A 26,316-nucleotide genomic window follows, 5' to 3' on the forward strand; every position below is an offset into this window, starting at 1 on the left:
ACTGGATTAAACAATACAGATTCTGTATCTGCCATTTATGGGCTGACAGCAGATTCTCTGGTGATTCATTAACGCAGGAGCTCGGCAGCAACAACACACAACACGGTCTACATCAGTTAACGTCGCCATGACAACGATGTCAATGATAGAGGAATAAGCTACATCAACACAGCATTCATCAAGGGACAGGGTCGCTGGTAGTAGTCTCCAGCTAATCTGTATATGCAATGCCCCTTTACTGATCAAAACGTTCATAACGTATTTATTACATGAGGTACGGATGGGGTCCAGATTGACTCATTGATCCACTCAGTGCAGATGCAAACCCAGTTGGGCTTTGAAAGGCTCTGATCTATTTATTCTGCAGTCATATTCTACATATCAGTCTATCAGGTCACTCAACAAAGGTGTGTAACGTGTGTTTTTCCAGGTGTGCAGCTCTATGGGACTCCTTCCAACATGAGAGAGAGACGCTGGTCGAACAGATGAATGATTCAGAGAGCAAGATGACCATGTTCACTACAGCTAAAGCTGTCAGTACCAGCCAGGCAGAGGACAAGTGCCAGCGATACAGGGTGGGTCGATGTGCTACACTCACAACACAGACAGTATAGAAGAGGAGAACCAGGTGTTTAAAGAACTCATATGACATAGATGTGCTGTGAGCTCCAGCATTTGTTCTCACCGTGGCAGAAGCACATTAATATTTGAAGAGTGGAGTGTTTGTGTATTATTCCTAGTAGTAGTCACTTTTATGGGACCGTTTTAGTTTCTCATTGTACGACGTAAGTGTTTCAGGTGAACGTCTTTATAAAAGAGCTTCTGTGTGTCTGCTGTGTTATCTGCAGTCTCTGGTGGCTCGTATTGACCTGCTGGAGTTGCCTCTGAACGCTTTGAAAGAGAACGCAACAGAGTTGGAGCAAATCATCTCTGACTCCAGCAAAGCTGTCACCAGTCACGCTGTGTCATCACTATGGCAACGCTGGACCAGGCTCCGAAGTGTGGCCCGAGCCCAGGGGAGGGCGCTGGACGACACCGAGAGAGAGTGGAGGAACTTCATAGAGAAGGTCAGAGAAGATGTTCAGTGACTGTGTGTGTAGGTGTGTGTGTGTAGGTGTGTGTGTAGGTGTGTGTGTGTGTGTGTGTGTGTGTGTGTGTGTGTGTGTGTGTGTGTGTGTGTGTTCAGGCATTGCTCATACTGTTGGGACCTTATTTTGGGGTATAAAAAGCAAGTCCCCACAATTTCAGTCATTCAATTTTAGGTTAAATCTTGGTTTCAAATTCGGTTCAGGTCAGGATGAGGGAACCAGTGTTATGGTTCAGATTACAGTAACTGAGCATGTTTCTGTTTCTGCACATATCCAGGTTAAAGCTAAACACCTGTGTGCCTGTAGTCCATCTACTGAACTGCCAACATCTACTGATAAATCGGTATTTGCTCACAGAAGCCCTTACAGACACCAGTCGAGCAGCTTGTTCTTGCATTTACAGATTTGGGTCAAATACAGCAGCAGCTGAATAGCAGTTGTTCTCTGTGATGTAATTCCAGGCTTCGGGCCAGTTGGTTCCTCCTGCCAAAACCGTGTGTCATGAAGCATTTTCCCGCCTTTTGACCTATTTGGAGTTTGAAGGATGTGAGCTCCCAATAACACCCACAAACACTGTTCCTAAAGGGAAATGAAGTGGAATCGTACAGACGTGTCACTTCCTCATACGTGGCCCGTTCCAGCTGTCCACTGTTTCTCTGTGAGCCCTTTGTTCAGCTGGATATGATGTCATTCTCTGCAATCGGGTTGTGTTTTCTCCCGTTGCCTGTTACAAAGCGCCGTCTCATACGCTGAACACACGGTTTTAAAAGACAGTTAGTGAAATTAAACTGTCACAGGAGTGGACACATATCATTTCTGCTTCTCACATAGTTTTATTTGGAGGATTTTTGCATGTTGAACCAGGTTAAAGTGTCCAGAAGTCCACTTGAAACCACAAGAATCAGAGACGAGTCATAAACATAAATACAAGCGCGAGCATCTTGTCTCCCAGCTCCCTCATATTTAAACCCACATGCTCTACCTGTCCACCATCAAGCTGAGCACAAACAACTCTTTGATTTTTCAGAGGAGAATGTATGAAACCTTCTGTTCTTTGGTTGTCTGAGCTGCAGGAGCAAAGTGTTTGTGAAAACCACATGATGAATATCTGGGGTAGATGTCTCTTAGTAGCATCATGTTATTCTAATTTAACCTAACCAGTCAGTCCGCGCAGGTATTCAAGCTGACACGAGTGATCGTCCTCCGTCTTCTGGATAGTCAGCAAACTATCAGCCAGAAGGTTTCTACATCAGCTGAATGGTTGTCTATGAACTTCTGGCCCTTAGATGGAGAAAGTGCGATCTGTGTCCAAAGGCCTCCACAGTCGTGTCCCGGACAGCACAGTCGAGAAGGCAGCCACCAGGGCGGCGCTACAGAGTCTCCTGGAGTACCACGACTCTTTCAGCCTGGAGGTGGAGAGGGAGCAGTCCATGCTGGCCCTGCTCGGGCAACAGATCCGCATTCTCAGAGGGGAGCATGAGAGAGAAGATGTGATGGAGAAAGAGACGGAGAACGGACACGAGGAGACGCCGTGTCTTCGAGAGATCCGAAGCATGCAGGAGCAGTACGACAGGTGAGTGGGCGTGTGCCAGGTGAGTGGGCGTGTGCCAGGTGAGTGGGCGTGTGCCAGGTGAGTGGGCGTGTGCCAGGTGAGTGGGCGTGTGCCAGGTGAGTGGGCGTGTGCCAGGTGAGTGGGCGTGTGCCAGGTGAGTGGGCGTGTGCTGTGGCGCTGATTCCACAAACAACAACTAAACAACAACACGTGGTTTTCTACAAACAGAACATTTATATTGATGGCTTTTAGCAGAAGAATCATATCTAAACTTCCCACAAGGTGAAAACTGCTCTCATTGTCTGCATAACCCTCCAACAGAAGAGACTAAAGGCTGTGTGTGGCTGCATATTCTGTAATGTTCATTTTAAAAAGCTTTCAGTCCATATCTACCAAAATGTGTTGTGTGCTTTACTGCAATGCAAGTTAATTATCATATTAATGCTCTAAAAAAACGGTGTGAGTAGAGCAGCGTAAAACACATCCAGCATGTAGAGGTTTTAAAAATATAAATATTTAAATACCTACAGCATGTGGAGCTTCATTTTTTCAGTAACACATGTGGGCACCGAGAAAGATATTGTACATAAAAATAAATGTTTAAAAACATTCTACATTTATGGCATCATAACTGTCGACCAGCACAAAAGGCATTTTCAGCCTCTCTCTGTTCTCAGCGCTGGTTGTGCTGTTTCCATAGAGATGCAGGAGTTTGTGTTGCAGTGAAAAATGAGCCCACAGTGAGTAAAAACAGGCCTTAGCTCGGCATGTTGGAGGGTCACAGACAAAGACCATACAATGTCATGAACATCTCATTTAGATGGACATTTGTGTGTACTTTATTTCACTTTGTGTTACGTCTCCCTGTGTTTTTTTAGTCTTGTATTGCAGGTGCGAGCCAGCAGGACTCAGGTGCATCAGGAGTTAAGGGAGAGAGAGGAGGTCGAAAAAGAGCTGGGCTTAGTCAAAGGCTGGATCCAAGACACCCGTGGTTTATTGCTGAGTCCCACTGCAGACCTCGATTCACTGCTGCAAGAGCTCGAGGTAGGCCATTATATTTATACAAACACACTCCTGATATAGCCATAAATACAGTATAACATCATATAACAGACAAGGCTGAAAGGGATCTGCAGCCCTTCATGTGATGCTGTTTGCGTTGCAGACTGCACACGGTGAGGTCATCAGCAGGCGTCAGAGTGTGGAGCGTATGACCGAGCTGCAGCAGTCCAAGTACCAGGACCTCCAAGCTGGTCTGCCCTCTGAGCTCAGCATGCAGCTAGCTGAGGTGACTCTGGCTCTGGGCTCTGCTGAAGATCAGGTAACCTCTCCTCTCCATTTAACCTGGTTAAAAGGCTTCTCTTAGTGTTTGGCAGTTTAGTGATAGATGTGTATTTCTGGGGTACTCGGGGTTGTAGTGGTTAAGACTTACACCACATAGCCGCTTGTCCATGGTTCCTTTGTTGCCAACTCTCCTCCCACGTTTCCTATCTGGATCTCCTCTGCTGCTATCAATACATGCCAAAAAAAGAATATCAGTGTATGTTTCTGCATTACACTCCAGGTGCAGGCAAGGGAGAGAGAGGTGCAGCAGACCAGAGATGTGAAAGAGGACTTCAGCTCCAGACTTCAGGACATCGAGGCGAAGCTCAAGAACATTGCTCTAAAATTGGAAGACAAGGGTACCGACCTGGAGGAGGCCAAAGAACAGACCAAAGTAATCAAACAGACAGATTGACTAATTAGTGAGCAATTAACCCTTGTTAAATCGGCTATTCATTTTGCAGATGTTGAGGTTAATGAGTGTGTGAGAGTTGGAATGGCATGGCTTGAATTCTTGCTTCAACAGTGACCCACTTTGGAGAGGAGAAGTCCAGATGGGAGTTGGAGCCCCTTCCCTCCTGCTCTTCTTGTCTCCCAAACATTTTTCTTATGTCACTCCACTGCCCATCTGTAGACCTGAAAAGCCTCAAGTTTAAGAGCAGTTAAAGGAATAATTTGCCATCCTGGAGACATCCACGTGTAAAGTCCGCTAATTAATCACTGTTCCTGGCCAAGACATAGTCCGACCCACAGCCTCTCAGCAAACCGCAGCTTGTCGTCTGTGCACTGTGGATCACTTGTTAATTAGGAACTAGCTCTAGTGTAAGGGCATTCTCCAAAATGTAGTCTGATTGTATTAGAAATGAACTGTGAGCTTTTTAATGAACTCAGAGTGGCTCCTGGGATGTAAGGTTTACTGATGTCTACATTTCAGTTTTACCTCTCTCTTAGACTCACCTTGTTCTCTGACCTGTCTCCATCATTTGTACCTCCTCTCTTGGCCAGGCTCTTTGTGAAGAGTGTGAGTCCTGTGGTTCCTCTCTGGCGGAGTTAGGAGTAGCTGTGCAGGAGTTTGGAGAGCAGAACCCTTTGCTGTGTAAGCAGCTGGGTGATGCTGTGGCTAAGCTTACAGAGGTGCAGCGCCACACCACGCAGCAGGTCCAGGACAGAGCCAACGGACTGAAGAAGGTGAGATGGGCATTCGGTTCTGCTAGTCATGTAGACCTCCCCAAAGACAAATTACCAATATCTCTTACAGGAATAAAACCTTATTTCATAGCTTCATTTGTCAGAGTTTATGGTGTCAGAGAATTCTGATTAAGGATACATCCATCGTGTTCCATTAAATGACCTTCTGTACTAATTGTTCTGTCTTCTGGTCTTTTCTTTCACTTGTGAACAGGCAGAGAGACAGGTGGAGGAATATCAGGGCATGAAGGCATTCATTTTGAGCTGGACAGAAAAGGCTGAGTGTCTGGTCACCGGTAATATCATCTGGAGCTCTGCCTTCCAGCTGCAGGAGCAAATTCGAGCACACCAAGTGAGTCCTAATGAGTCTCACAGCAGGGAGTGTCAAGAGCTGCAAGATGTCTTAAAGCTGTTGTTGTGTTGTGCAAAAAAAAGATAAATATCATGTGTATGTTTCCACAAAAATAAATACCACTCTTTCCTGCATTAACCTATTAAATCTGATGATACCCCAGAAATTTGCAGCTAATTAGATTCACACACTTATTTGATTTCCAGTGAAATGTCATCCTGTACTCTGTGTTGGCCAGCCCTAATTAGTGTAATTGCACAACAGATAAGGCTCCTCTCTGGCTTGTAATTCACGTTCCTTTGGTGACAGGCTCTGCTGCGGGAGTGTCGAGGTCTCCATGGTGACTTGGAGGCCATGGCGGAAAGGGAGGGGCAGCTGGCAGATGTGTTGCAGACGGCGAGGTGGAGCCAGCAGGTGAAACACCTCAGCAGACGCACAGAAGAGCTGCAGCAAACTGCCAAGACTCGCCTCCAGAGCCTGCAGGATGCGGCTAAGGTAAATGAGCATCACAAGTGTCGAACATCAGGAACAAATCGCCTCAAATGCTTTTAGGATACTGTGATGAAATGATCATCATTTCTGTTAGACTGTCCACAAAATTCCATCTCCTAAATCCAAATCTGTTGGTGCATAACAAGAGCTGCACGTCCAACACATCAGAGCCACAACACAACAGTGCCCCCTAATGGTCACTCTGTGAGAATGACACAAACATGATGGAATGCTCTGCTTCAGCTTGTGCAGCAGTAATCAGTTACACTAATCTGATTGTCATACAGCTGGTTCCCACATGACATTCTGCTGCTGATTGTTGCTAATAACACTGTGAATTGGAAGTCTGTTTACCGTCCCTCCTGTGAGATAGACATTTTTCTGGGTCTACGCTGCAGAGCACAAGTTTAATTTGCAGTGTCTTGTAATTTAGTTTCGTTCCCATTAACTACATCTAGCTCGGTTATAATTCACAAATGAATAATTCAACAGACCGTTCTATTCATAGCTCAAACGAACTGAGAAAAACACGTTTGTAGGCTTATATTTCTATTAAAATGGGTCCACATCACCAATGATTTTGAAAATCTATTTCTGCCCAGTTCTGCTTTTTTACTGTGAATAGAATCTGCATTATAGGTTCATGATAAATATTAGCTGCTACTATACCTACATGTGCTTTCCTTTCACATGCCACATCCGTGTCGTTCCTCAGGACATGCTGCGTCTTGAGGCAGAGGTGAAGAGCCTCCATGCTGCTGTAGACCAGATCCAGGTCACGCTGGCTTCCCCTGACCTCAACAAGCTCAGCCTCAGAGAGCAGCTCACACAGAGACAGGTAAGTCCAGCAAAGTCACAGAATTCAAACATTGGAGCTAAATATCTGCACAGTGCATGCCGACAGTTGCATTAAGATGTTGAATGAGACCTTGCGTTGGTGTCTGTGCAGATTTTATTGAAGTACAGCAGTTTTAGACACAGTCTTACTTTATTACACACTTTGCAGCTCTTTGTTTTGTGTAACACCCCCTCTTTTCTCTTGTGTAAGCGTCTGCTGGTGGAAATGGAGGGCTTCAAGCATCAGGTGGCTGCAGTACAGCAGTGTCAGAGCGCCCTCCGGCTGCCAGAGGAAGTAGTGGCCAGTCTGCCGATCTGCCGCACAGCTCAAAGTCTGCAGCAAGAGGCCAGCCAGCTGCAGCATACCACCATTCAGCAGTGCAACATCCTGCAGGTAGAGGGCAGTCCTCATTTTATGAATCCTGTTGATCAGCTGTCAGATACAAAGTCAATGATTAAGGAAAGAGCAGAGCAGAGAGAGAGAGACTATGACTCTGGTTCAGGATTACATCACCAGTCAGTGTCATAATAATGTTACTCCCACCAGCATGTGTTCTTGTGTTACATGAAATGTATTAACCTAAATTCATCTAAGTTGTTAAATTATCTGTCAAGTAAACAGTGCAACAAGTTCAACTTAGCAGCTGAGAATACTGGTGTCGCTTTACTTTGTGGCCTGTTGGAGTGGATGCTCTCGGTTCTGCTTCGTAGTGTCTCAACAAGCCTTCTCAGGAATGTGTTTTCTGTCTGCCCCCATCAGGCTGGTGTTTTCCTCCATTCCTTTGGTTCTGAGCTGATTTTGATTTTAAGCTTATTGTTGTGAAGATTAGCCTTCAAAGGAAAAAGCAAATGACTTTCATCAGCCAGTTTATCCAAACGCATCATGTCCATCAAGAACTGAGGTGTTCAATCTGCCGTGTGCTGATGCTGCTCTGATCCAGAGTCATGCTTCAGACAGGCTGCTGACATGCTCAGTAACATCCTTAACTCCTACAGCAGTGGTCTGAATCTCATCATGGGAAGACTTTAAAGTCCACAATGAACAGAAGAGGTGTTAGCATCCCTCACTGTTCAAGTATCAGTCACATGTAAGATTTTATATTTGAGCTCAGTGTCTGTTTAACCTGTTCTGATAAATTCCACATAAAGAAACATGTGAACGTACTCAGATGGTATCTGTAGGTGACACTGGCCTCCCTGTGATCAGCAGCAGGAGAAAGATCATTTCCCTCCAGGGATCAGTGTTGTGCATCATGTGTTTTTTATGTTTGGTGTGTGACAGGAGGCCGTGGTGCAGTATGAGCAGTATGAACAGGAGGTGAAGAACCTCCAGAGATTAATAGAGGAAGCTCACCGCATCATTCAGGACCGTCCTGTCTCCACCAGTAACATCCAGGAACTTCAGGCTCAGATACACCACCATGAGGTACGCGAGGACGCACACTTCCCGTCTTGTTTTTACAGTTTCTATGTATGTGTTGAACAACAGATGCCCAAAATCAGTAAAGAGCTGCTGCTCATTACTGAGTTTGTGACTCGCCTGAAGGGATTTCCTCCCGTTCAGCCTCAGGAGCCGCTATAAGAGTGGACTTTGGGCAGTAAGGCCTCGCTCCCAAAAGCGTTTGATGTAGTAAAGTACAGGGCAGCACATTTCTTCTTGGCCTTACTTGTAAAACATTTACTTTGCTTTGTGCTCAGGCAGTGTCATGTTGAAACAGAAAGGAACCCAGCTAGCTGTCACCTCAAAGTTTACATCGTCTACAATGTCATAGTACAATCTAGCATGTGCCATCAGACTAGTCCTGCTCCAAAAATATACTTTCTCCACTGAGGTGGTCTTTATTCAGCCCATGAGCTACAGCTTCCACAGACCGACTGTAGATGAACGCCACACATCTGAACATTAGAAACGTGAGGCGGCAGCATGTTTCTTGTGGAGCTCCTACAGTGTTGTAGTTTTCCCTCAAAGCGCAGAATGTTTAACACGTAAGGAAATGAAACCAGTGACGACTTATTTAACGAGGTCGACTTTTTCACATCATAGAAACCAGAAAGAGAACTTGAGTCACTATGTTACAGTTTGAAAGAGCAAAAATAAGAGAAGTTGTGGCAGCAGTTCATCTGAAAGTAGTTGTTGGCAGCCGTCATGCCTGAGTCACACTGTGGCGTCGACATCTCAGCATTCAGCAGCGACTGAAGGTTTTGCTCAATGTGGATAATTTTCCATAAAAAGGGCCTTTTATGAATTTTACATCAAACATGTGAAATCACAAAACAGATATATATATATATATATGTATATATGATTAAATCCTTTTTAACCTTACATTCTTTGATCAGTGCCGTCGTTGTGCCTCTACAAGCCCGTCTCAGGCTCATTCCTCCTTCTATCTGAGGGCACATACATGTAATCTGTGCAGATAGACTGCCGCTGCTGCACAGTTTTCACCTGAGCTGTTCAAGCCGTGTGCTTTCTGCAGTTTCACTTTGCTGAGTCAGTGTGTTTGATCTCCCATGCGGAGAGGGAGATCGAGGAGGAGGGGGCAGAGCCAAAGACCTGCAGAGGAACGGAGGCACAACGTTTTTATTGCGTTTTAACTTTGCCCTGCATGGTTCTGGCAGATTTTTATCTATTTCCAAAACTGGACATGAATATATGGACTGAGGTGTTGGTGGATGTCTTCTTGTGACGGCACCGTGACTTGGTACGCCAGTGTGTTTATGTCCAAGTTTGATCTGTAAGCTGAGCAGAAAGCTGCAGCTCCACTGGCCCAGTTAGTCACATGACCTGATTATCAGCGCATTCACCATCTGCGGGCCAGAAGGAGCAGAGGGGCAGGAGGAGGAGGAGAGGAGGAGCCGGACCCAGTCTGCCGGCTCCTAGCATAGCTGTAATTTGATACCATCTCTGTCATTCTTCCTCCATAAGCACTCCCTCTCTCCTTGCGGCTCTCTTTTGTTAAAAGGAATCTGGCCCAGGGATTGGTGGAGCAGGGAAGCAGCCGGCGCAGGAGGGGGGAGGTGTGGGCAGTGAGGTCACTTCCTGTTTTTCCTTGCCATTTGTGTATGTGTACGAGAGGGAGTGTCTGAGGGATTTTGAACTATTTCTGCGAGGGTCTCTGTCTCAACCAAACATCCTGTCTGTTGGCTTCGCCACCGATCTGAGTCACCCGCCTCTGTGCTGCTGCGATTGGCTCAGAGATACAGAGGAGAGCGAGAGAGAGAGGGAGGCAGTGCTCTTCTCTTTCTACTCTTACTCACTGTGAAGCCAGAAGCGAGAGAAGAGAATGCGTTCGCTCCACTTACTCCCATCTACGCGGCACCACGTTCAGCGCTGAGCGACCCAGGACCCCCGTTCTACAGGATCCTGTTTAGCCAGGAACTATTGATCTTCTGCTGTGGACTGAGCTACACTCTCCTTATCCTGGGGGTGGTGGTGTTCTCTGTTTGCGGGGATGTTTTGACAGGAACTGGCCCAGAAGATCCGTGGCTACCAGGAGCAGATCGCCTCGCTCCACTCCAAGTGTAAGATGCTGACAGTGAAGGCCAAACACGCCACCATGCTGCTGACGGTCAGCGAGGTGGAGGGCCTTTCAGATGGCATGGAGGAGCTGAGTGATGAGGAGCTGCCCAGCGCTGTGGCCAACACCGCCACGGCTGCCACCAAGCAGCTTCCTGCACACCCCTCTGTCGTCATGGTGAGTGGCAAAGCATTTTTTTGGATTCCCACACGTGTGGAAATTGCACGGCTTGTGTGCGCATGTGTGCTTGTCTGTCTCTGTTGGCATGTTTTCTTCAGCTCTGTTCCTTCTCCCGTTCTGTCAAAACCACAGCTTCTCAAAGTAGACTTCAGGGATCCCCACAGGTCCTTCTGGTGCCTCCAGAGGATTCATAGAGTTCATGTCACAGCAATGTAATTAGCTCACTTATCCCTATATTATCCCTAATTAAAGGCTATCGGATGACAGTTGTGATTACAGCTTTAACTCCTCTCATTTACTCTTCTTATTCCTTATATGTAGTGATATCTGTACGATTAAATTAACAACAAGATAAAAGCTAAACCTAAACATGCGCCCCATGACAGGTGAGTGTATAGAGTGCTGTCCAAAAGGCAAACAAAAGTAATTTGCTGAGGTTTTTAAATACAGTAAGAAGACACAGTTGGGTTTGTTCGTCCATTAAATTCACACTAAGTCTAATAAACAGAAAGCAGAAGTCAAATCAATCATCTGGGGCGACCACCCAGCTGTCAAACAGCTCCCCTTCTCCTGCAGGAAGCCTTTCAGGGCACTTGGCAGGTAGGTTGCTCCATCCTGGACATCTTATGTTTCTGTGTCTTCATGTAACCCCAGACTGACTTGATCATGTTGAGATCAGGCCTCTGTTCTTCTTGTCAGTGAAGATGGCTCTTTTAGAATCTGGCTGTATGTTCTCGTGGTACAGAAGGAATCTGGGGCCATTCAGACAAAGTCCAGATCATAATGTGTGATGGATGAAGAGTCTGGACATGAAATTCCAGAAACATTTGTCCAGTGCTCCACCAGGTTCAGAGGTCCTCCAGTATTATTCCTTTTTGGCTTCTGTCCTGTTTTGTGCCTGGTTTTGGTATTTCAATAGTCGAAGCCTTTTTCTCTCATCTTTTCTTCACTTCAAGTGTTACTATTTTGGAAGTCTCCTCATGTGTATCACTGCAGGGATGTCCTGCTTTGCTTCATATTCGTCTGAGTCTGCCTGCCTGCTCGTATCGTATGTCATCCTGTAGCTGTTGTTTGTGGTGTGTTTCCTCTCAGCGGGCCAGGAAACAGGATATTACTGCGTGTGTGTGTGTGTGTGTGTGTGTGTGTGTGTGTGTGTGTGTGTGTGTGTGTGTGTGTGTGTTAGCCAAGCATGCTAGGTTTGTGTGTATGGTAGCGGTGGTGATGAACGGACTGCTGCTGTCCTTGAGTTCTTACTGTTTGACAGAGTTAGCATGTCGTCATTGTTAGCACAGTGCTGCTCAGTTTCAATGAACTCACTCTATTAAACCACTCAGTTTCCCACAAATGCCGGTGTGCTGATGCTCTGTGTTGCGTTGCATTGCATCATAAAGCCCGGGAAAAAGTCGTCTGAATATAAGACGGTCCTGGGTCGGTAGACCAAATTCTGCATGAACTGCCAAGAAGCGGCCCAGAAGGGCTCGGCTCACATTTCAGCTCTGCCTCTGTGCTGAAGCATGCAGGCTTCTAGGACAGCTGCTGCTGCTGTAGTCATCAGGCCCCGCTCCGGTAGATACCACATGCTGGAGCTGTTCTCTAAGCTCAGACCTTCCTGGGGATTTCCATTAGACACAAACTTCTCACTGTCAGTGGGTCAGTTTTCTTTTTTTACTTTAAACATACCAGTAAAGCCACTTTTTAACTGAACTTCTTTATCGAACAGTACGAGCAGTCTTGTTCCGGTTTTTGAAAACTCCTTGTAAAACATTGCTTAAGTATTTGAGATAATAAAATAAAACTATATGGATGGTGTTTAGAGGCCACCTAAAAAGACTATTTTTGATGAGAAGGAAATCACTGTGGTTCTGAACCTGTAACGCTGTGGTATGTTTGCATAAGTGTGTGGTGTGAACGGTTACTCTGTGTGTGTGTGTGTGTGTGTGTGTGACCGTCAGCTTCCTGCTGAAGGCCATTCCTGTACTATGATGTATTTGGTGAACCATCCCGGTGGCTCATCTACTGGCACTGAAGTCTGGTGTTCATTGGTTCTAGCACAGAGCGATGCTAACGTGGATGATGTTGCTGCTGCGCTACAGCAGAAGCTTTGCAGCGTTTCATGTGATCTAACGGGTCTCCTTTCTCTGTTATTTGATTACTGACTGTCTCTTTAATCAGCAAAGTGTGTGCTCACTGCGATCTACCTAACCTGCACTCCCCATTAATTTTTATATTCTTTTCTTGTCCCTGTTCATTCTTCTCTCTCTGTCTCCTACTCCTTTGATCTGGCTCTTTTCTGTTTGGTCTTCCTCCCTTTATTCCATCTGCTTCTTTGATGTGTGTGTGTGTGTGGTGTGTGTGTGTGTGTGTGTGTGTGGTCAGATGACAGCCGGCCGCTGCCACACACTCCTCTCCCCTGTGACAGAGGAGTCAGGGGAGGAGGGCACCAACAGCGAGGTCTCCTCTCCCCCTGCCTGCCGCTCCCCCTCTCCGGGGGCTAACACTGACGCTCCTCTTAACCAGGTACTGCAAGTCCCACCTCCTAACCTCCTGTCACGCTACCGGGCCGCCCAGCTTCCATACAAGCCTCGTCCACTTCATGTGTCACACCTCAGACTTTCTGTCATCACAACCATCACATGATGAAGTAAAGATGTCCATCTTCAAGAGTCAGTAACCAAATCTTCAGCTGTGTCTCCTGTTAGAAATATGTGAGAACAGTTTGTTTTACTGTCTCAGATGTTTTTCAGTTCAGCATCACTGACTGATGCAGCTGCTGTCATGCATTTAACCGTCTGAACCTCAGCTGGTCTCGCTGCTGTTACCAATAATAGAAGAAAGATGTGACTCCACAGATCATTCATATTTTCTACCTACATTTTCAACACACCTCCGTACTTGTCTCCTGTATGCTCTGTGTGAACACAGCCTGCAGTTCAACCACAGTCCCTCAGTTTTTATCACGTGACTGTTGATCACAGCTGAGTCACTGCTGGCTTCACTGTTGTACCGACAAATGCAGAAGTTTTTGTTTTTGCAGAATCTGGTCAATGAATATATTTATTTTTGGCCATTTTTAAAATACGATATGTGGAACGGAGTGTCACATTTTAAAACTTTTGGTTTAGATTTTTTTTTTTTTTTATACATTTTTTTGGGCTTTTGCCTTTATTTAGCGCAGTGGAGAGAGACAGGAAAGGGGGGAGAAGAGTGAGGGAGAGACCTGCAGCAAAGGGTCGTGAGCGGGATTCGAACTCACAACCGCTGCGTCGGGGACTGTAGCCCCTATTCATGGGCCGCCCGCTCAACCAGGCGAGCCACACGGGCGCCTTGGTTTAGATTTCTAACGTCACAGAGAAGTTCAAGGACTGATGGGAGGTCAGAGTTTGAAGATTCTTTGTGTTTGTTCTGTTTGTGTAATTCTTTATGCCTTTCAAACCCGCCAACAAGCTTTAGGGTTCAGAGGATTAATCTGAGTCCAGATTGCTTGATAAGATGGACATGTTATTTCTGCACCCATCCCGACCCATTCTCTCCACCATCACTCCAAACCGAGCCCACCACCAAACCATGGCCGCTATCACTTCAGTGTATCGTGTGTTTGTGGCAGTTGGAGAGGTGCTGTGTTGTCCCTGCTTCCCTTATTTTCAGCAGTATGTTCACATATTTACTTTGCTGAAGACATTTTCTTTGCTGCTTGTTTTCTGCTATGATAAGACTGAGAAGGTTTCTCTGAGCACAGCATCGATGCAGCAGCAGGAGGAGCGTTCTAGTGCAGCCTGTTGCTTATAATGATGCAGCAGTGGAACAGCAGCACTTTGTTGGTCTGGGAGAAACAGCAAAGGCCATACTTGTTGTTTAGTTGTTGTTGTGAAATGCAGTATTTCTGTTTTGTGAAGTGTTGCTGTGGTTTTCTGGTGCAAGAAGAAAATCCAATAAGGTCAAAGGCAGCTGGGCAGTGATAGAGGGGAAGTATAACCGGGGAGAGTGCAGCTGAATCTAATGGGACAGATAACAGATTTCACTCACAGCTCATAGACAGAGCTCGCTGGTCCTGGATACTGACACAGGCAGCAGATTCACTATAACAGAGAAACACCATCACCACCGAATCATGACTCATGACTTCATCGGCCATTTCATTTTAAGCTTCAATTGAAATGTGACGTCCTGTGAATGTGGTTAGAGGACAGACTGAAGACATTTTTATTTGACCGGTTATTGTTACTTTATTTAAAATGAATGTGTCACCAGTAGCACGCGTGTTCAGCACTACATATACAGCACATGTTCCATAGATGTGGCAGTTAAAGGAATCTATAGTGTGTTTGGGGACATATCAGAACCAGAACACGCTCTGACTGTCACAAAGCTGCTGTACGTTGCTCTGACGCACTAATGAAGCCCATGTTCACTGTGTCGTTGTGCCACAGGGTCGAGGGACACTAAACCGAGCACCACTGCAAGAACTCTACGACCCGTCTCTAGAAACCAGCGCTGCTAATTTGGATGACCTGCAGAGATCCTGGGAAACACTGAAGAATGTGGTACGTCAGCTTAATTCGACTCAATCAGGTCACTGGGTTGTATTTCCAAACACTAAAACTAAAACTTTTTAGTATGACTGAACCAAAACAGTAGAGATTGATCTTGATTGAAGAAATCCACATGGCTCCTGTAACCATTAGACAGCTATGAGCGTTATCACAGAATCAGACGTTCATCTTTTCTCTTATTATCTTGACTGCAGTGTTGCCAGATGTCAGATTGCCTCCGTCTCCACAAACCACGAGACAAACTCCCTCCAACACCTTGAGTTTATAATCATTTCTCTCTTCTTACAGATCAGTGAGAAGCAGAAGAGCCTGTATGAGGCTCTGGAGCGGCAGCAGCATTATCAGGAATCTCTCCAGTCCATTTCCACCAAGATGGAGTCTATCGAGGGGGCGCTCAATGAGGGCCTGGAGCCCAACAAGACCCCTGAGAGCCAGATGGCTGCACACCAGGTGAGAGAGAGAGGTGGTATGAAGGGGGTCTACTGGACAAGTGGTGTTCATGCATTGGTTAAAGTAGAGGATCAAAGCAGAGTACAGCTAATGGCAGTTAGCATAGCACTATAATACGTTTCATGTTTTCTCTGAAGAAGAAAGGGGACAGCTCTTCAGGAAAAGACAAAGATGACAATAAACAACCAGCGCTGGGAGAACAGAGAGTGATTGAGGGGATTAATATTGCCCGAGGCCGTGCAACGGTTGCACAAACTGCATGGCACTGTTCTCCGTTGCTATGCCAACGTCACAGCTATGGCCAAGTCAGTTGCTTTTAGTAACACTACTGTCAGGCAGTTTGGACAAACCCTCTTTTACTGCTGCTGCCTAAACGTCTGCTTTTCAGTCCCTCCGTCATTAATTCCCATTAGCTTTCTGTTCTTCCAGGAGGTTCTTTTTATTTGACCTTCAGACATTTGTCATCACTGTCTGCCTAGGCTCTGATGGATGAGATCCTGATGCTGCAGGATGAGATTGGTGAGCTACAGACGTGCTTCTCAGAGGAGCTGGCAGACAGCGACAGTGATGGGGAGGCAGGTGACCAACTGGCCCTTCAGTCCACTCTCACCGTGCTGGGGGAAAGGATGGCCACCATACGCATGAAGGCTTCTGGGAAGCGGCAGCTGCTGGAGGTGGGCACTGGAACATCTCCAAGATTCCCATATCTGTCTATCCAGTCTGTCTTGTGTCTCAGTTTTACACTGCTGGTGAGCTTTATGGAGGAATCTAACATGTTTTTCACATTGGCCACAACAGGAGAAACTCAGTGAACAGCTGGAGGAGCAGCGACAGGAGCAGGCGCTGCAGCGGTACCACAGCGAGGCCGAGGAGCTCGACCACTGGCTGCTCAGCACTCGAGCTACTCTCAGCTCTGCTCTTCAGCCCCAGAGTGAAGACATGGACATGGAGGAGCAGCTCATCGACTGTCAGGTGAGATGGAACGGTGGAAACATTAGTTTGTCAAGGACGGCAGTGACAACTTCTTCTGTCGTGAATTTTTCTGACAGTCAAAGAAAGCCTTTCATCTGAGTTCCAATAACTCATCTATGCCCAGTATGAATGAATTAATGCTGCTGGTTTGTTTAGAAGGAGCTGCCAAAGCATCTCCCTGATTAACAGTTCCATAGGTAGTGCCGATCCATGGAGTGGATACTGTTACTGTTACTGTTTTAGTCACACATAAAGTTTATCCTCAGCAGCAGGAGAAATGAGCAGAGATTTTACTGTATATCTGATTTAAAACAGAACAGAACACGAGTCCTTTATTGTCCAAAAAAGACACTTCTTTGTAGGATTAAGACTCTGGGATTAGGATTAAGGTCCGACCCTACTTGTCCTCCAACATTCTTCCGTCAGCATTGCTCCCCTACTCAGACATGTTGCCATGGTAACATTGCTTTTATCTGTGGGGTAATTAGCATCCATGGCTAAATGGTAGCGACGGCGGTGGCCGTAGGCACGTCCTTGTAAATATTCAGGGTTTTTGGTAGGAAGTCGTGCCACAGGGACTTTTCCTGACACTTGCATTCAGTCGTGTTGCTGTCAAACATTTTCTGTGTCTGCACCTCAGCTGATGTTACACTGACACTGCAGGTTTGATTTAGGTTGTTCTTGCATTGCCCATTAAAACAATTGTCAACAAATAATAGTCAATAAATATCAAATATAATATCAACGATATCTTCGGTCTCCTGTCTGTAGTCTTGCAGTGGGACCCTGTTTCAGAATCCAGCTTTAGGATCTTCTAGCTGTGATGTACAGGTACCACACTGTTCGTTAGCACAAGGTTCTGGATCCAGCTTGACGAGCCTCTGGGGAGTTTTACACACTGGAGCTGGTGTTGCTGCTACGTCACATCGTAGATTCCTCATAGCGGATGATGTTGGGTTCTTGATTAAATGTGGTTTTTGGGGGAAGTGGGTGTTGTAGCTCCCTGCTGAGTTAACTCCAACCCTAAAGCTTGTATAACGAATATGTTAATTCTACATGTACAGTACAGGCTGAGCTGGCTGAACGGACTGATGTAAATGTATGTTTCATCATTCAGCCGGTGACGCTCCATAATTGGCTCCTCAGCAGTAATAATGTTGGTTGTGCTGCTCCGGCGTATTCGTGGCAGCTGGGAGACAGTAAGCTGATTATAGCTCACATATGCCTCCTGTGGTGCTCAGGTCTAAAGGTCCAGCCCATGCTCAGCTTCATCTCCATGGGGTAAAAACTGTCTGAAAGCAAAGATTATGTCAGTGTAGATACGCTGGAGAGGATAAAACGTGTTCTAGGATGTGACCTTAGAGGAGTGTAGTGAAGGGAAGAGCTCTGATGTGGAGGAAGTTAGACTGGGAGAGTTCTAATAAATAAAAGGTTTATTTAAGCTTTGATACCAGATGAATAGACGCTGTGATTGAGGATCGTAGTGTAAGTTGGAAAGGTATGATTGTTTTTCCCTCGGTTTTGTTTGACTGATTTTACCTTGTTAGCTATTCAAGCTAACAGTCTGTTCATTTAAACACTTATTCTACAAGAAAACCACCTTCCTGTAAGCAGCTTAACACCCACCTCAGCGTGTCACTGGTCGATGTGAAGACCTCCCTTAGTCTAAACTTTTAGGCACACATCGTATTATCCGACAGCAAACTCTACTTGTTTTGTCCTTGCATCAGGCAGAACAACACATAAAAAGAATTACATACAAAAGCTATTTCATCCTTGGCCACAAAGTAGGAGGAGCTGTTGGGAAATTTAAATAACAAGACTATAAGGAGGCTCTTGGGGTAGAAAGAGGAGCAGGAGCTGAATGACAGAGCAACAGCTCTAAACTGGAGGAAAAGACTGATATGAAGCACTGTGTTGCTGCTGAATGTCCTGTGAGGAGAATCACCTCCCACTTCAGCTGAGAGGCCCTGAAGTGACACAACCTTCACCCCCTCTGGTCCACTTCCATGCACTTGTTGGTACTTTTCACACTGAGTCTGGACGTGGGAAGGGAGGGTCCCTTTTACCCTTGTTTCTTTTCAGAAATGAATTAGGGGACTGAAAGGGAAATAGATGAAGCCTGGGAAACATAATGATGGTGTGGTTTTAGAAGAAGACATTACTTTATTTCTACAAACTGTAACCTTGCGTTTACAGAACATGCTGTTTGAGATCGAGCAGAAGGTGTCGTACCTGTCAGAGCTGTCCGTCCACAGTGAGAGCTTGTTGTTGGAGGGTCGGGCTGAAACCAAAGGAGAGGCGGAGCAGCTCTCCTTCAAACTGCGCTCCCTGAAAGACAGCCTGCTGGAGCTGCAGCAGATGCTACAGGACAAGCAGGTGGACATACAGGTGAGATCTTGTGTGTTCATCTCTCCGTGTCCTTGCATTCAGTAACCAGCCACATGCCCACATTTTTCAGTCTCTCTGCTTCTTTGTCATTTAACTTGTGCTGTGCTGCATTATGCTGAACTGGGTTACTGAGTCAATGGTAGTATTGTGCAAAAAAGACTAAAGGTCATTTCATGTTCCTTCATAGAAGTCCACTGTTCTCTGCTGTGGATCAACAACAGCCTGTGTGTCTCTCAATAGGCCTCAGACACGAGACAAAAGGATGCTAACTCATCACATGCAAACACTACATGTCGAGCACCAGGTGTGCTTCTGATGACCTTTTTGCTTTGTGCTTTATGACCCATTTGAGAAAAACACATTTTCCTCTAAAACCTCTCAGTTTTCACAGACACTAATTTGCAAAGACCGTCCTATGCGTTGCCACTGCTGGCCTCCCTCAGCATGCCTTCTGGTTACCAAGAACATTCCTTAGCCAGTAAATCAGTTTGTTATGGTTGAGGATGCTGCAGCAGCATTCTGGGCAGTTTGAACTGCTGACAGCAGTCTCTGTTGTTTTGACAGTTGCTTGCACAATGCTTTAATGCTTCATAAAATAAATGTTTGAACAGTTCACATGTTTAATGTTTCCTGTGAAATAACGGACTTCACTTTGGTAGTAAAATGTCTCCTGGAAGTAAAAGTGACAGCAGGATCTAACAACTACTGCTCTGAAGCTCCTGCTCAGCCCTGACCTTCATCTGTCTCACAGGGTTCCCTGCAGGAGCAGGAGGACAGTGAGCCGGACTCGTCTCTGTCACAGAGTCCTAATGTGCAGGACTGGCTGTCTCAGGCCCGCTCATCACGCACACAGCAGCACCACGACAACCTGCTTCGACAGAGGGTGAGATCAGCTTCACTATATGTTTAAGTGGCCTGTGCTGAGCTTGTCTTCACTGCTTTGCTTTGCTTCCCTGTGGGATTTACAACTAAATCAGTTAAACCTTGTAGATAAATCTAACACAAGTCTTTTGTTTTCTAGGAGCTGCAAGAGCAAGTAGCTGAGCAGAGGAGGCTGCTTCAGTCAGTGGCCAGCGTTGGGGAAGAGCTACTGAGCCAACAGACCACGCCTAATGGGGACAGGTACGTCTTCTCTGTGGCTGCTGGTGTACATTCACTAAACTACAGGTAGCAGACGAGTGAAAATACCAATAAACACATCACCTTCCTCCACAAACCTGTTGGCTGGGTTCTGGACCGACATTAATCAACAGACATGAAGAATTGCATGTTTAGAACATGTTTAATTTATTGTGATAATGTTTATTAATGCCCAAACAGCATGTTTCATCCTTAAAAAAAACTTAAACAACTGTTTTGACGTTTCCCGGTCACACAGCATTTAAACCATGTTGACCTGCAGGGACCAGATATTAGTCTTTAGTGACACCTTCTCCTTCCTACAGTGAGGTCTCCATCCCTGGTGGAGTGCTGCTGGAGACTGAGACCTTGTCTCCTCTGGACCAGCTGAGGCTGAGATGGGAAAACCTAAATAAAGATCAGAGCACTAAACTGCAGCTCTCCCTCAGTTCCCTGGAGCAAGACCAGCTAAGCCCGGTACACATGCCACATGCTGTGGATTTGTATTTTCTGAAATAAATCTGTTTTTTCAGTATGTGATGTTTTTGAGAACATGTTTGGTGTTAAATTTTACCTACATTAGGAGGACATTGTTAGAGGTTTTGTTTATACTTTTTCTTTCTCTCATCTAGTTTCACACTGTCGTCGTTGTGTTTCTGATTTTCATTCCTTGTTCATGCATCACTCTTTGTGTGCAGGTTCTCCACCGGTCCCGTCTGTCCAGTCCCAGTGTGGTGTTCAGAGGCGCGCCTTCCAGCCAGGACTCTCGCTCTCCCAGAGCTTTGTTTGAGGCCTGCAGCCAGACCCTGGAACGAATCGCCCAAGAGGTGATTTTCTTACTTTAGTCTCTGTTTGCTTATGCTGCTGCAGGAAACTCTGTATGTTTAAGCAAAAATAAAAACATTCTTGCTGATAGCTTTCAAAGCCCTGAGCAAATATATGTTTTTTCCTCCTCACAGCCACCTGGCAGTGAGAGTAAAGTGGCAGAGTGCTTTGGAGAGGCAGCAGTCCAGCAGGACCTGTATGCTGCAGTATCAGCAGCCTCCACCTGGTTGGATGCTGCTGAGAATCAGCTGCTGTCTGGTCCTGTGCTGCTGTCTGAGGACACAGAGACACAACTCTCAAATCTAGAGGTAAAAGCAAACTAATGATTAGTTTTGTTCATAAATAAAGATATATAATAGTTTGACATGTAAATCACAGCAGAAAGTGAATACAGTATGATTACCTGCATGTTTTATCAGTAATGGTCCTTAAATAACTCAGAGTTAGTTTTATAATGAAACTGCTAGCAGGGAATGTTCCAGACACATAATTTAACATCAGCAGCCAACACTCTGGTGGAGAGATGGACCAGCTGACGTCTGCTGCTCTGTCCAGGGTCTGAACAAGCAGCTGAAGGAGATAGGCAGGGAGGTGAACCAGTGCAGAGACCTGCTGGGTGGAGGACAGGGCCGGCTGTGTGGAGGAGAGGAGCGAGCTCTGATGGAAGACACACTAGAGGGCCTGCAGGAGAGGATGGGCCTGCTGGACTCTGCCCTGGAGCAGCACTGTGACGGCATGAGGGACCGGCTGCAGGAACACTCAACCTTTCAGGTCTCAAGGCTCAGCTGTTACAAAACAAGTCTGGTTTTGATGATGCTGCTGCTGCTGGTGGTGGTGGTGGTGTGATGCATCTCACTATATGTTAGGGATGCCAGCTTCATTGCACTTATCTTTACTGTTGTTTCTGTAATTTTGTCAGAATGAACTGAGGCTGCTGTTCACAGCCCTGACTGAAAGCAAACACCTCCTGCTGCAGAAGATGGCTGGAACTGTAGACAGACCTGCATCCAAACAGATAGAGGTACGACGCCCAGGATCAGCAGATACACATGAATTAAAGTATGTTTCAGAGGCCTAACGCACATCTATGAGGAGATGTCAAGTGAGTATGTTGTGTCTTTTGTAGACGTTGTCAGAGGTGGAAGAAACTCTGAGGGAGTTTGAGCAGAGAGTGACTGAGCTGAAGTCCAGAGCAGAGGCACTCCAGTCTGATCAAAGCTCCAACCAGGAGCTACTCAAACTACAGGTACTGCTCCTTTCCTCTTCAGCAGTATCCCTAAGGGTCTGAACATGTGAGCACTGTCATGGCTAATGTCTGACATACTGATGGTTCTTCTCAGGATGCATATGAGGAGCTGGTGCTCATGGTGGGCTCCAGACGGAGTAGCCTGAACCATGGCTTGTCTCTGAAGGCTCAGTATGAAGCTGCCCTTCACGACCTCACTGACCTGGTGGACACCGCTCAGGATAAGATGGCTGCTGACCAAAAGATGACAGTAGCATCTGTCATAGAGGTCCAGATGTTACTGGACAAGCACAAAGTAAGGAGGGTGATGAAACAGAGCAGACTTTTTTAATAGATTAAGTCCTGTGTTACCTATTTCTTTCTCCTCTAACGTTGTCTTTAAAACTTGTCCTGTTTAACTACAGGAGTTTTTCCAGGGCCTGGAATGCCATATGATCCTCACCCAGACATTTTATAGTAAAGTGTCCGGTCTAGTGGTGCAGAGGGAAAGCCAGGCCCTGGAGGAGACCATGGCTTTAGCTCAAAGTGTGCTCAAACAGGCCCACAGGAGGGGCGTGGAGCTGGAGGGCATCCTGGAGGTGGGAATAATTATGAATTACTGGGAAAAGTAGCTGTGCAGTTTCATTCAGTTCAGCCCCAAAGTGCAGCAGTAATATAACAGAAAACACAGGAGATAAAATGGTGTTTTGTTTCCCCCCCATCTCTCTGTCTCACAGTCATGGAGCAGGCTCGTAGAAGACTATCAGGCTCTGTGCAGACAGCTGGAGGCTGTGGAGTGTAGCATCCCCACTGTAGGTCTGGTCGAGGAGACGGAGGAGAGGCTTGTTGAAAGGATCAGTCTGTACCAGGTACGCCTCTTTATACTGACTGGACACAAAGAAATGCATCCATGCAGTATCCACATCTGATCTACCCTAAAAGCTGTTGTCAGACATGCTTCTCAGAGGACTGCTGAATTTTTATAATTTTAAATATTGAGATGTCTATCTGTGCTCCCCTGTTTGTTACAGTGTCTGAAGGCCAGCCTGACAGAGCATCAGCCCCAGCTGTACCAGGTTCTGGAGGAGGGCAAGAAGCTTCTTCTGTCTGTTGGCTGTTCAGACTTGGAAAACCAGCTGACACAGCTGGGAGAGCACTGGCTCTCCTCCACGACGAAGGTCAACAAGGAGCTGCACCGCCTTGACTCGACACTCAAACACTGGAGCAGGTCAGGGCCTGTAGCTGCTCAGCTCTTTGAATCAGTCTGTCAGTGATGCTGTTTGTGACACACAGAGGCTTAAACGAGTCCCATAAACACGGAGACACGATAGCTGCCACATGAAAAAGTTCTTGTCTCTGTTCGCTGCCACTATTTGATAAAGGAAAAAATGCCCAAAAATGATTTTATCAAGAATCCCTTGAACTGTAATACTCTGTCCTTTGTGTTGGTCGACCACAGATACCAGAGCGAGTCGGCAGAGCTGAGCCACTGGCTGCAGTCGGCTCTGGACAGACTGGAGTTCTGGACCACGCAGTCAGTGACCGTGCCTCAGGAACTAGAGACCGTCAGAGATCACCTCTGTGCCTTCCTGGTCAGTTACCACACACCTATTGATCATATCAACTTCAGCTTATTCCAATCAGTTTGTTGAGTGTACAGTTAAAATCCAACTTCTGTTTGTCCTTTTTACAGGAGTTTTCCAAAGAGGTGGATGCTAAGTCATCTTTACGTTCATCTGTGCTAAGCACAGGCAACCAACTCCTGCGCTTGAAGCGAGTAGACACAGCTGGCCTTAGGACGGCACTCGGCCAGATCGACACTCAGTGGGCTGAGCTGCTGACTCGTATTCCTGTCGTCCAAGAGAAGCTGCACCAGGTACAAGAACAACAGCTATTACACTTTAGTGACTGATTTGCAGGGCTTTTTAGCACAGCTTTGTTTTCAGAAGAGACTTCACAAAGACATCAACACTTGTCCTAGTTTTAGTTTTCAGTGGTAGTTGGTATTAGCATTAACATGGCACAGTTGATAATGCTGTGCTCTGTACCTCTGTGCTGGTTTAACCCCTCTCCTCTGGGCCATCAGCTGCAGATGGAGAAGCTGGCATCACGACATGCCATCACCGAGCTGATGAGCTGGATCTCTCTCATGGAGAACATCATAGAGGAAGATCAGGACAAGATCATGGGAGCTGTGGGCTCAGAGGTGGTTCAGAACTTTTTGCAGAAATACAAGGTACAGAACGGTCTCCTTACAAAGAAAACCTTTATGCAAGGCCTCTTTATATTGGTTCTGTCTCCCTCGTCACATTCTGCCTCATCTTTTGTCTTTCCACAGGGTTTCCGCATCGATCTGACCTGTAAGCAGCTGACTGTGGACTTTGTGAACCAGTCAGTGCTGCAGATCAGCAGTCAGGATGTGGAGGGAAAGCGCAGTGACAAAACAGACTTTGCTGAGAAGCTGGGAGCTATGAACAGACGGTGGCAGATACTTCAGGGGCTCATAGCTGAAAAGGTAGTGTTTGAAGTGTAGCTCAGAGTTGCTCTGTTCTGGTTTTAGCTCCCCATTACTGGATTGTTAAATTGTCCTGAACTTTCTATTTTATTTCTGTTTTTTGTGTTTTAGATTCAGCTTTTGGAAGGACTTGTGGAAGGTTGGTTGGAGCATGAAAATGGAGTCCAGGCCCTAAAAACCTGGCTCACATTACAGGAGGAGAAACTGAAGAAGAGACACAGGATAGAGGATGTAGCATCAGTACAGAACGCACTGAAAGACTGTCAGGTAGCGGCGTAGCACGCCCAGACACGCCACACAGGCTTTCTAGAAGCTCCACAACGTTTTCTTAACGTAAAATGTTGTTGTTCTGGCAGGAGTTGGAAGAATTGGTGAAGGAAAAAGAGAAGGATCTAGAGAAAGCAGAGGATCGAGGAAATGCTCTCATCCAGAATAAGAAAGGTGCAGCCTGCTCGGTTGTAAAGGAGACCCTCAAAGGACTGAATCAGTCCTGGGCTCATTTGGACCACATGGTGAGCTTCTCAGATCCCTTATCTAGCCTTTGACTGATTATTTAATTTTCCCACGCTCACATGTGTTTGTTCTTCATCTTTCCTGTCAGATAAGTCAGATGAAGGTAAGCCTGCGGTCCGTGCTGGAGCAGTGGACCTTGTACCGGCGAGCTTCAGAGGAAATTAATGGTTACCTGATGGAGGGAAGGTATTCTGTGTCCAGGCTGCACCTCCTCAATGGATCTCAAGAGGCGGTGCAGCAGCAGGTGGAGAGCCTGGAGGTGAGGACTGCAGGAAATATGCTGTCTTCTGGAAAGTGGCACATCCCTGTAACAGCTGAGGGACTGTAACCTCTCTGGTTGTCTGTGTGATCCAGAACCTGCAGGATGAGATGGATAAACAGGAGAGCAGTTTGAGGAAGTTTGGCTCAATAACGCACCAGCTACTGACCGAGTGTCACCCCTCCGTGGCTGAAACGCTCAACAGAGCACTCCAGGACGTCAACGTCAGGTACAAACAAAAAGAGGCTTCTCACTCTCTTCAAGTTTGAGTTGCACTTAAAATTTTAAATGTAAACCATCCACTGGGTTGATCTCGGTATACAACCTCTTTTTCATTCTCTGCTGTAGGTGGAATCATCTACTGGAGCAGATCTCAGAGCAGCTGAGGAGCAGCAAGGCCCTGCTGGGACTGTGGCAGCACTACAGGTCGTTGTATGGCCAGTGTGTGACAGCAGTTCAGAAACAGGAGGAACGAGCCGATCGCCTGCTGAGGAGCGCCACTGACAGGGAGATCACAGAGGAGGAGAGCAGCGCCTGGATAAAAGACTGCAATGTGAGTAGAGGTAGTCCAGGAAGTGGAGCTGTCTGCCTTATGGTCTGTCAACATTCTTTAATGTCATGTAATTTTTTCAATTCTTGCCGGGTCCCGTTTGAGCGTTAAATTATTACGACAGCCATGTTTTATGTGGTGAGATTTTCCTGCTCAGCATCAGTCTCCTAAACGGCTCGTCAGCTCGCTGTGAGGGTTCACAAAGCCTCCAGCCCTCTGCAGAAGACCAAACTGCACCCCGTCCTTTTGTCTGCTTGAATGTAGATTCAAAGCACAATCTAACAAAAGCCTTTTGAGACAGACTGCAAAGGGAAAGACAGGCCTCTGATTTACACTGCAGGGGTCTCCTGGTGTCACACTGGGCTTCTCAGTCCATCCTGGGTGATGTCTGGAGACACTAGTCCTAGCACTGTA

At 46.4% G+C, this 26,316-nt stretch overlaps 1 protein-coding gene across 1 annotated transcript in view; it reads left to right on the forward strand.

The window, feature by feature from the left end:
- The window catches only part of syne1a (spectrin repeat containing, nuclear envelope 1a), a 123,747-nt gene that overhangs the window by 72,268 nt on the left and 25,163 nt on the right, over positions 1–26,316 (forward strand). Inside the window, exons 80-119 of the mRNA XM_008278654.1 lie at positions 431–575; positions 849–1,067; positions 2,375–2,661; positions 3,519–3,684; positions 3,806–3,961; positions 4,205–4,357; positions 4,969–5,151; positions 5,366–5,503; positions 5,813–5,998; positions 6,711–6,833; positions 7,044–7,226; positions 8,115–8,258; positions 10,300–10,530; positions 12,910–13,050; positions 14,961–15,074; positions 15,372–15,533; positions 16,013–16,207; positions 16,332–16,505; positions 18,705–18,896; positions 19,648–19,779; positions 19,918–20,018; positions 20,342–20,492; positions 20,714–20,842; positions 20,975–21,148; positions 21,396–21,611; positions 21,760–21,861; positions 21,967–22,086; positions 22,181–22,381; positions 22,491–22,664; positions 22,803–22,934; positions 23,097–23,293; positions 23,525–23,657; positions 23,759–23,941; positions 24,152–24,301; positions 24,404–24,580; positions 24,692–24,847; positions 24,937–25,092; positions 25,182–25,352; positions 25,448–25,581; positions 25,701–25,905. Of these exons, the coding sequence (XP_008276876.1) occupies positions 431–575; positions 849–1,067; positions 2,375–2,661; positions 3,519–3,684; positions 3,806–3,961; positions 4,205–4,357; positions 4,969–5,151; positions 5,366–5,503; positions 5,813–5,998; positions 6,711–6,833; positions 7,044–7,226; positions 8,115–8,258; positions 10,300–10,530; positions 12,910–13,050; positions 14,961–15,074; positions 15,372–15,533; positions 16,013–16,207; positions 16,332–16,505; positions 18,705–18,896; positions 19,648–19,779; positions 19,918–20,018; positions 20,342–20,492; positions 20,714–20,842; positions 20,975–21,148; positions 21,396–21,611; positions 21,760–21,861; positions 21,967–22,086; positions 22,181–22,381; positions 22,491–22,664; positions 22,803–22,934; positions 23,097–23,293; positions 23,525–23,657; positions 23,759–23,941; positions 24,152–24,301; positions 24,404–24,580; positions 24,692–24,847; positions 24,937–25,092; positions 25,182–25,352; positions 25,448–25,581; positions 25,701–25,905 (6,586 nt within the window). The remainder of the gene's footprint in view (positions 1–430; positions 576–848; positions 1,068–2,374; positions 2,662–3,518; positions 3,685–3,805; positions 3,962–4,204; positions 4,358–4,968; positions 5,152–5,365; positions 5,504–5,812; positions 5,999–6,710; positions 6,834–7,043; positions 7,227–8,114; positions 8,259–10,299; positions 10,531–12,909; positions 13,051–14,960; positions 15,075–15,371; positions 15,534–16,012; positions 16,208–16,331; positions 16,506–18,704; positions 18,897–19,647; positions 19,780–19,917; positions 20,019–20,341; positions 20,493–20,713; positions 20,843–20,974; positions 21,149–21,395; positions 21,612–21,759; positions 21,862–21,966; positions 22,087–22,180; positions 22,382–22,490; positions 22,665–22,802; positions 22,935–23,096; positions 23,294–23,524; positions 23,658–23,758; positions 23,942–24,151; positions 24,302–24,403; positions 24,581–24,691; positions 24,848–24,936; positions 25,093–25,181; positions 25,353–25,447; positions 25,582–25,700; positions 25,906–26,316) is intronic.

Source organism: Stegastes partitus, unplaced genomic scaffold (genome assembly GCF_000690725.1).
Source record: "Stegastes partitus isolate 25-593 unplaced genomic scaffold, Stegastes_partitus-1.0.2 Scaffold129, whole genome shotgun sequence".
Classification (NCBI taxonomy): Eukaryota; Metazoa; Chordata; class Actinopteri; family Pomacentridae; genus Stegastes; species Stegastes partitus.